General features: G+C 37.2%; 1 protein-coding gene across 1 annotated transcript in view; it reads right to left on the bottom strand.

Moving 5' to 3' along the window:
• The window catches only part of LOC112227219 (sodium/potassium-transporting ATPase subunit beta-3), a 61384-nt gene extending 53450 nt beyond the window's left edge, over positions 1–7934 (bottom strand). The window contains exon 1 of the mRNA XM_024392097.2: positions 7458–7934. Within this exon, the coding sequence (XP_024247865.1) occupies positions 7458–7575 (118 nt within the window). The 5' untranslated portion in view covers positions 7576–7934. The remainder of the gene's footprint in view (positions 1–7457) is intronic.
• Between the last annotated feature and the right edge of the window lie 2905 nt (positions 7935–10839).

Here is a 10839-nt window from a genome sequence, read left to right on the forward strand (position 1 = left end):
TATTAATGTGTTTTAGTCATTCATCCTATTAATGTGTTTTAGTCATTCATCCTTATTAATGTGTTTTAGTCATTCATCCTTATTAATGTGTTTTACATCATTCATCCTTATTAATGTGTTTTACATCATTCATCCTTATTAATGTGTTTTATCCTTATTAATGTGTTTTACATCATTCATTATTAATGTGTTTTAGTCATTCATCCTTATTAATGTGTTTTTCATTCATCCTTATTAATGTGTTTTAGTCATTCATCCTTATTAATGTGTTTTAGTCATTCATCCTTATTAATGTGTTTTATATCATTCATCCTTATTAATGTGTTTTAGTCATTCATCCTTATTAATGTGTTTTAGTCATTCATCCTAATTAATGTGTTTTACATCATTCATCCTATTAATGTGTTTTAGTCATTCATCCTTATTAATATGTGTACCTCATTCATCCTAATTAATGTGTTTTAGTCATTCATCCTAATTAATGTGTTTTGTCATTCATTTATTAATGTGTTTTAGTCATTCATCCTTATTAATGTGTTTTACATCATTCATCCTCATTAATGTGTTTTAGTCATTCATCCTTATTAATGTGTTTTAGTTATTCATCCTTATGAATGTGTTTTACATCATTCATCCTTATTAATGTGTTTTAGTCATTCATCCTTATTAATGTGTTTTAGTCATTCATCCTTATTAATGTGTTTTACATCATTCATCCTTATTCATGTGTTTTAGTCATTCATCCTTATTCATGTGTTTTAGTCATTCATCCTTATTAATGTGTTTTAGTCATTCATCCTTATTCATGTGTTTTAGTCTTTCATCCTTATTAATGTGTTTTAGTCATTCATCCTTATTAATGTGTTTTAGTCATTCATCCTAATTAATGTGTTTTAGTCATTCATCCTTATTAATGTGTTTTAGTCATTCATCCTAATTAATGGGTTTTTACATCATTCATCCTTATTAATGTGTTTTACATCATTCATCCTTATTAATGTGTTTTAGTCATTCATCCTTATTAATGTGTTTTACATCATTCATCCTCATTAATGTGTTTTAGTCATTCATCCTTATTAATGTGTTTTAGTCATTCATCCTTATTAATGTGTTTTACATCATTCATCCTTATTAATGTGTTTTAGTCATTCATCCTTATTAATGTGTTTTAGTAATTCATCCTTATTAATGTGTTTTTATAATTCATCCTTATTAATGTGTTTTAGTCATTCATCCTTATTAATGTGTTTTAGTCATTCATCCTTATTAATGTGTTATTCATGTGTTTTAGTCATTCATCCTTATTCATGTGTTTTAGTGTTTTTCATTCATCCTTATTAATGTGTTTTAGTCATTCATCCTTATTAATGTGTTTTAGTCATTCATCCTTATTCATGTGTTTTAGTCATTCATCCTTATTAATGTGTTTTAGTCATTCATTCATGTGTTTTAGTCATTCATTAATTAATGTGTTTTTTTATAATTCATCCTTATTAATGTGTTTTAGTCATTCATCCTTATTAATGTGTTTTACATCATTCATCCTTATTAATGTGTTTTATGTGTTTTATTCAATTTGTTTTAGTCATTCATCCTTATTAATGTGTTTTAGTCATTCATCCTTATTAATGTGTTTTAGTCATTCATCCTTATTAATGTGTTTTACATCATTCATCCTTATTAATGTGTTTTAGTCATTCATCCTTATTAATGTGTTTTAGTCATTCATCCTTATTAATGTGTTTTACATCATTCATCCTTATTCATGTGTTTTAGTCATTCATCCTTATTAATGTGTTTTACATCATTCATCCTCATTAATGTGTTTTACGTCATTCATCCTTATTAATGTGTTTTAGTCATTCATCCTTATTAATGTGTTTTAGTCATTCATCCTTATTAATGTGTTTTAGTCATTCATCCTTATTAATGTGTTTTAGTCATTCATCCTTATTAATGTGTTTTAGTCATTCATCCTTATTAATGTGTTTTAGTCATTCATCCTTATTAATGTGTTTTACATCATTCATCCTTATTAATGTGTTTTATATAATTCATCCCTATTAATGTGTTTTAGTCATTCATCCTTATTAATGTGTTTTAGTCATTCATCCTTATTAATGTGTTTTATATAATTCATCCCTATGAATGTGTTTTAGTCATTCATCCTTATTAATGTGTTTTAGTCATTCATCCTTATTAATGTGTCTTACATCATTCATCCTTATTAATGTGTTTTAGTCATTCATCCTTATTGTGTTTTAGTCATTCATCCTAATTAATGTGTTTTACATCATTCATCCTAATGAATGTGTTTTAGTCATTCATCCTTATTAAGCCTCCCCCCTACTTTTTCGGAAATTCTGTTAAAAATCGCGCAACATTTTGGCGTCCTGCTACTCAGGCCAGGAATATAGTATATGCATATGATTAGTATGTGTGGATAGAAAACACTCAGACGTTTCCAAAACTGTTTAAATCACGGCTGTGACTATAACAGAACGTCTGTTTCATCGAAAAGCGCAGGAAAATCTGATCACTGGAGATGGAAAAAAGTATCCATGCGCCACTTCCATGGATTGTTAAAGGTGAACCGTATTAAATGAGGCCGAGCTTGCAGTACCTACAGCTTCCACAGGATGTATAGAGTCTTCTCATTTGATTCTGATTTGATTCTTGGTAGATCCGACCAAAGGGAACCGATTCCCTCCGACCACCAACCTGAGGCATTGTCTCTGTGTTTTTCCGGACATTTTTTCCACACGACCAGCTATCGAATTTACATCGCCTCCTGATGATTTTTATAGCTTATTAACGTGTAGTAATACCTAAAGTTGCATTAGAAAGGTATTTCAAAGTGTTTTGTGAAAGTTTATCGTCGACTTTTTAACTTTTAAAAAATGACGTTACGTTATGAAACGCTATTTTTTTCCGTTTATCACACAGTCTTCATAGATCGATATCTAGGCTATATATGGACCGATTTAATCCAAAAAAAGACCCAGTATTGATTATGGGACATCAAGGTGTGCCAAGAAAGAAGATGGTCAAAGGTAATGAATGTTTTATATTTTATTGTGCGGTTTGTGTAGCGCCGACTATGCTAATTCTTTTGTTTACATCCCCTACGGGTCTTTTGGGGTGTTGCATGCTATCAGATAATAGCTTCTCATGCTTTCGCCGAAAAGCATTTTAAAAATCTGACTCGGTGGCTAGATTCACAACGACTGTAGCTTTATTTCAATACCAAGCATGTGTATTTTAATGAACGTTTGCGTTTTAACTAATACTATTAGCGTGTAGCGTAGCGCATTTGCATTTCCAGAGCTCTAGGTGGGACGTCTGCGTCTCAAGTAGGATCAAGAGGTTATTAACAGGTTAATATGTTTTACATCATTCATCCTAATTAATGTGTTTTAGTCATTCATCCTAATTAATGTGTTTTAGTCATTCATCCTTATTAATGTGTTTTAGTCATTCATCCTTATTAATGTGTTTTACATCATTCATCCTTATTAATGTGTTTTAGTCATTCATCCTAATTAATGTGTTTTAGTCATTCATCCTTATTAATGTGTTTTAGTCATTCATCCTTATTAATGTGTTTTACATCATTCATCCTTATTAATGTGTTTTAGTCATTCATCCTTATTAATGTGTTTTAGTCATTCATCCTTATTCATGTGTTTTAGTCATTCATCCTTATTAATGTGTTTTAGTCATTCATCCTTATTAATGTGTTTTAGTCATTCATCCTTATTAATGTGTTTTATATAATTCATCCTTATTAATGTGTTTTAGTCATTCATCCTTATTAATGTGTTTTACATCATTCATCCTTATTAATGTGTTTTATATAACTCATCCCTATGAATGTGTTTTAGTCATTCATCCTTATTAATGTGTTTTAGTCATTCATCCTTATTAATGTGTTTTACATCATTCATTCTAATTAATGTGTTTTAGTCATTCATCCTTATTAATGTGTTTTACATCATTCATCCTTATTAATGTGTTTTAGTCATTCATCCTAATTCATGTGTTTTACATCATTCATCCTAATGAATGTGTTTTAGTCATTCATCCTTATTAATATGTTTTACATCATTCATCCTAATTAATGTGTTTTAGTCATTCATCCTAATTAATGTGTTTAGTCATTCATCCTTATTAATGTGTTTTAGTCATTCATCCTAATTAATGGGTTTTTACATCATTCATCCTAATTAATGTGTTTTACATCATTCATCCTTATTCATGTGTTTTAGTCATTCATCCTTATTAATGTGTTTTAGTCATTCATCCTTATTAATGTGTTTTACATCATTCATCCTAATTAATGTGTTTTAGTCATTCATCCTAATTAATGTGTTTTACATCATTCATCCTTATTAATGTGTTTTAGTCATTCATCCTTATTAATGTGTTTTACATCATTCATCCTTATTAATGTGTTTTAGTCATTCATCCTTATTAATGTGTTTTAGTCATTCATCCTTATTAATGTGTTTTAGTCATTCATCCAAGTAAACATGATTAATTTCAATGAGGACGGCTTTCAATGTAAAGAACTGGATAAGTAAGCAAGGAGAGATGAGGAACAATTTCAAGCCTGAACATTATGTTGTGCAAAGGTATGCATTTTGTTTTCTTATGATGATAGGCAGTATAATCAAAGATGACAGAACAGCCTAGCAATTTGATTGACAGATCCAAGTCTGAACCCTTATGAAAAGACAGGGCTGCCATGGGTGATGGGAACTGGGAACCCGCATAAGCTTTATGCTGTGTTCACGTCATGTCAGGAACTCAGAAATACGCCCTTCCTCCTGGGGCTAATACACATGAACGCCCCTCCAACTCGTAATTACGACTAGGAAACGGGGGTATGATCTCTTGACCCCGGTCTATCCCACATGATGTACTTTGACATCAGGCACCACTGAAAAATGGCAACAAAAATGACCGCGATTTCGGCTGTCAATGGTCAGAATGGTTCTTGCGTTCCCTCTCGAGCTCCTAGCACGTGAACGCTCCAAGTCGTTCCTCCGAAGTAGACAAGTCGTTCTTCCGATCACTCTCACATGAGGTGAATGCGGCATTACAAATAAATATGGATCCAGCCCATCCCCAATAATGAATAGATCATTCAAACCCTGCAGAAATGTTATATTTGTAATGTCTATTCGTGTATATGAATGTTTATTGCTTAGCCAATATAATATCATATCGGGTGTAAGCATACCATTGAACGAAGTGGGCTTTAACATTCACCTAGACCTACCATCGAAACAGACAGTCAGGTTGTTCACCACACTCGGTCTACAGTCTACACAGTCAGGTTGTTCACCACACTAGGTCTACAGTCTACACAGTCAGGTGGGTCACCACACTAGGTCTACAGTCTACACAGTCAGGTTGGTCACCACACTAGGTCTACAGTCTACACAGTCAGGTTGTTCACCACACTAGGTCTACAGTCTACACAGTCAGGTTGGTCACCACACTAGGTCTACTGTCTACACAGTCAGGTTGTTCACCACACTAGGTCTACAGTCTACACAGTCAGGTGGGTCACCACACTAGGTCTACAGTCTACACAGTCAGGTGGGTCACCACACTAGGTCTACAGTCTACACAGTCAGGTTGGTCACCACACTAGGTCTACAGACTACACAGTCAGGTGGGTCACCACACTAGGTCTACAGGCTACACAGTCAGGTTGTTCACCACACTAGGTCTACAGTCCACACTGTAGCACTGCCAACAGCACCACCCTGCATACCACTGCTTGCTTGCTTCTGAAGCTAAGCAGGGTTGGTCCTGGTCAGACCCTGGATGGGAGACCAGATGCTGCTGGAAGTGGTGTTGGAGGGCCAGTAGGAGGCACTCTTTCCTCTGGTCTAAAAAAATATCCCAGGGCATTGATTGGGCACTGTGTAGGGTGCTGTCTTTTGGATGGGATGTTAAACGGGTGTCCTGACTCTCTGCGGTCATTAAAGATCCCATGGCACTTATCGTAAGAGTAGGGGTGTTAACCCCGGTGTCCTGGCTAAATTCCCAATCTGGCCATCAAACCATCACGGTCACCTAATAATTCCCAGTTTACAATTGGCTCATTCATCCCCCTCCTCTCCCCTGTAAATATTCCCCAGGTTGTTGCTGCAAATGAGAACATGTTCTCAGTCAACTTACCTGGTAAATAACAGATAAATAAATACACAGTCAGGTTGGTCACCACACTAGGTCTACAGTCTATATAGTCCCCATCCAGCCACTGAAAAACCCTCTTCCGCTCTCCTCCGACATGTTCCCATCATGCACCGGCAGGGAAAGCCAATTGACCTTGACAAGTATGCTAATGTGGGCAGCCATGCTGCCGTTGCAGTGGGAGGAGGAGTTCTGACAGCGTGAGAGAGGAGCATCTCACAGCACTGCACAGGGTCAATACTTGCTGCTAGCTACCATATATAGAGCAAACTCGGCTCACCATCTTCAAAGAAACCAAAGACTACTGTTTTTAAAATTGAGAATATAAATTCCAGAAATCGACATTTTATTTCCATATGTTCTTTGTGTGTCGGTAGTGTATCTCATCTGTAACACAAGTGGAAGGTCTTCGCATAACCATGCTAGCTGGCTGTTAGATAGTCATAAACTGGTCTGTTCCAGGGAATTCACAGGCACACACACACAGCCACAGCCACACACAGCCACACACACACACACACACACACACACACACACACACACACACACACACACACACACACACACACACACACACACACACACACACACACACACACACACACACACACACACACACACACACACACACACACACACACACACACACACACACACACACACACACACACACACACACACTGATGTACACTACAGAGCAGATATTTCTGATTTCTGAGAAGGGAGCAATCATTTAAATTATGATCTTAAGAATTCATATAATTTGCTTATAGCTTATCATACTAATTATTATTTTTTACCAAAGCCTACACTACGTAGACCCATCTTCTATCTCATATTTCAGTTGTAGCCTATAAGGCTACTTGTGGTCTCAATGGAAATACACTGAGTATTTGGCTGTAATTATTATTCATACAGGTGGGCTAGTCTCATTTATCGGTCTTGAGCTTATCAGAGCTGAAATGGACAAGCTGTCTCTCTCTCTCTCACACACACACAGACACACACACACACACCACACACACAGAGACCACACACATACATACATACATACATACAAAACCAACTAGACATAAATAGATTGTGATGATTGAGACCATGAATGCATAGGTGGATATTATATAATATTACTAGCCGTTATTAGGCTATATGTGACAATATGCACATCAAAACTGAATAGCCTGCAATATGATAAATCATAAAAAATGTGGTTTTCGACTGTGGGCTATGACTCCAGGTTTTCTTACCCCAGCTCTTCGCTGTGCGCCCACAAAACTCCCCGGTCCTTGGGTTGAAGATGGAATCTTTCCAGTTTCCAGCATTCTCATCCTCTTTCGCCGTCGGTTTGACTTCGTTGCTTGCCATGGTGGAAATTTGTATTTTTCCTAATTAAAAATACGAGGAACAGCGGGCGATAGGATGAGGCGAAATCAGGGATGTAGGCGGTATGTGATTGGATCAGTGGTTGGAATGGATCAGTGGTTGGAATGGAGTCCAGCGGCAGAGTGAGGCAAGATTGCGCTTTGTTAAAAAAAAATAAAAAATAAAAAGCGAAAAATCTGTGACGTTTTCTGCAACTAGCGTCAGCCTCGCTCCGCTACTCAATGCGGTACGGGTACGGTTACAATAGAAGAGCCTCTATAGAAGAACGGCTTGAACAGTGTAGCCTAGATTTGTAGACACTAACAAAAACGCTAGAATAACGCGGCATTTATACAGTTTTCCATGGCCTGAGAAAATGAGAGAATGGCGTACCTAACAAATGAGACGAAAACGGTACAGATTATGATGATGCCAATGAAATTTGACAGTAGACCTATGCTTCCTATACAGTAAATAGGCTATTCATATGATTCTGCTTGTGGTTGAAGTAGCTTTAGCACACCTGAACATGCATTCATTTGGCTACAGATCAAAATGTGTGTGGTGTGTTGAGAATGAGCAACACATAGGGGATCAATCTACTATCGTGTGTGTGCGCGTGTGTGAGGACCCCCTAACACCACAATAGTTGAGACATACAGTACCAGTCAAAAGTTTGGACACACCTACACATTCAAGGGTTTTTCTTTATTTTTTTACTATTTTCTACATTGTAGACTAATAGTGAAGACATCAAAACTATTAAATACAACTTTTGGAATAATGTAGTAACCAACAAAGTGTTAAACAAATCAAAATATCTTTTAGATTTTAGATTCTTCAAAGTAACCAAAGTAGCCACCCTTTGCCTTGATGACAACTCTTGGCATTCTCTTAACAATCTTCACCTGGAATGCTTTTCCAACATATGTGGGATGGAGTTCCCACATATGCTGAGCACTTGTTGGCTGCTTTTCCTTCACTCTGCAGTCCAACTCATCCCTAACCATCTCAATTGGGATGAGGTTGAGGTGACTGTGGAGGCCAGGTCATCTGATGCAGCACTCCATCACTCTCCTTCTTGGTCAAATAGCCCTTACACAGCCTGGTGGTGTGTTGGGTTATTGTCCTGTTGAAAAACAAATGATAGTCCCATTAAGTGCAAACCATATGGGATGGCGTATCACTGCAGAATGCTGTTGTAGCCTTGCTGGTTAAGTGTGCCTTGAATTCTAAATAAATCACTGACAGTGTCACCAACAAATCACCCCCACACCATCACACGTCCTCCTCCATGCTTCAAGGTGGGAACCACACATGCGGAGATCATCCGTTCACCTACTCTGCATCTCACAAAGACAAGAATCTCACATTTGGACTCATCAGACCATAGGACAGATTTCCACCAGTCTAATGTCCATTGCTCGTGTTTCTTGGTCCAAGCAAGTCTCTTCTTCTTATTGGTCCGTTAGTAGTGGTTTCTTTGCAGGAATTCGACCATAAAGGCCTGATTCACGCAGTATTCACAGTATTCGCAGTATTCACGCAGCAAGTCAGTTAGGACATCTACTTTGTGCATGACACAAGTAATTTTTCCAACAATTGTTTACAGAGAGATTATTTCACTTATAATTCAATGTATCACAATTCCAGTTGGTCAGAAGTTTACATACACTAAGTTCACTGTGCCTGTAAACAGCTTGGAAAATTCCAGGAAATTATATCATAGCTTTAGAAGCTTCTGAAATGCTAATCGACATAATCTGAGCCAATTGGAGGTGTACCTGTGGATGTATTTCAAGACCTACCTTCAAACTCAGTGCCTCTTTGCTTGACATCATGGGAAAATCAAAAGAAATCAGCCAAGACCTCAGATTTTTTTTTTTTAGACCTCCACAAGTCTGGTTCATCCTTGGGAGCAATTTCCAAATGCCTGAAGATGCCACGTTCATCTGTACAAACAATAGTACGGAAGTATAAACACCATGGGACCACGCAGCCGTCATACCGCTCAGGAAGGAGATGCGTTCTGTCTCCTAGAGATGAAGGTACTTTGATATGAAAAGTGCAAATCAATCCCAGAACAACAGCAAAGGACCTTGTGAAGATGCTGGAGGAAATGGGTACAAAAGTATCTATATCCACAGTTAAACAAGTCCTATATCGACATAACCTGAAAGGCCTCTAAGCAAGGTAGAAGCCACTGCTCCAAAACTGCCATAAAAAAGCCAGACTACGGTTTGCAGCTGCACATGGGGACAAAGATCATACTTTTTTGAGAAATGTCCTCTGGTCTGATGAAACAAAAATAGAACTGTTTGGCCATAATGACCAACGTTATGTTTGGAGGAAAAAGGGGGAGGTTTGCAAGCCGAAGAACACCATCCAAACCATGAAGCACGGTGGTGGCAGCATCATGTTGTGGGGGTGCTTTGCTGCAGGAGGGACTGGTGCACTTCACAAAATAGATAGCGTCATGAGGAAAGAAAATTATGTGGATATATTGAAGCAACATCTCAAGACATCAGACAGGAACTTAAAGCAAATGGTTCTTCCAAATGGACAATGACCCCAAGCATAATTCCAAAGTTGTGGTAAAATGGCTTAAGGACAACAAAGTCAAGGTATTGGAGTGGCCCTCACAAAGCCCTGACCTCAATCCTATTGAAAATGTGTGGGCAGAACTGAAAGAGTGTGTGCGAGCAAGGAGGCCTACAAACATGACTCAGTTACACCAGGTCTGTCAGGAGGAATGGGCCAAAATTCACCCAACTTATTGTGGGAAGCTTGTGGAAGGCTACCCGAAACGTTTGACCCAAGTTAAACAATGTAAAGGCAATGCTACCAAATACTAATTGAGTGTATGTAAACTTCCGACCCACTGGGAATGTGATGAAAGAAATAAAAGCTGAAATAAATCATTCTCTCTACTATTATTCTGTCATTTCACATTCTTAAAATAAAGTGATGATCCTAACTGACCTAAGACCGGGAATTTTTACTAGGATTAAATGTCAGGAATTGTGAAAAACTGAGTTTAAATGTATTTGGCTAAGGTGTATGTAAACGTCTGACTTCAACTGTATTTGGGCTGCAATTTCTGAGGCTGGTAACTCTAATAAACGTATCCTCTGCATCAGAGGTAACTCTGGGTCTTCCTTTCCTGTGGCTGTCCTCATGAGAGAAGGTTTCATCATAGCGCTTGATGTTTTTTTTCTCATTGCTTATTTGAGCTGTTCTTGCCATAATATGGACTTGGTCTTTTAC

This window comes from Oncorhynchus tshawytscha, linkage group LG28, assembly GCF_018296145.1.
Source record: "Oncorhynchus tshawytscha isolate Ot180627B linkage group LG28, Otsh_v2.0, whole genome shotgun sequence".
Taxonomy (NCBI): Eukaryota; Metazoa; Chordata; class Actinopteri; order Salmoniformes; family Salmonidae; genus Oncorhynchus; species Oncorhynchus tshawytscha.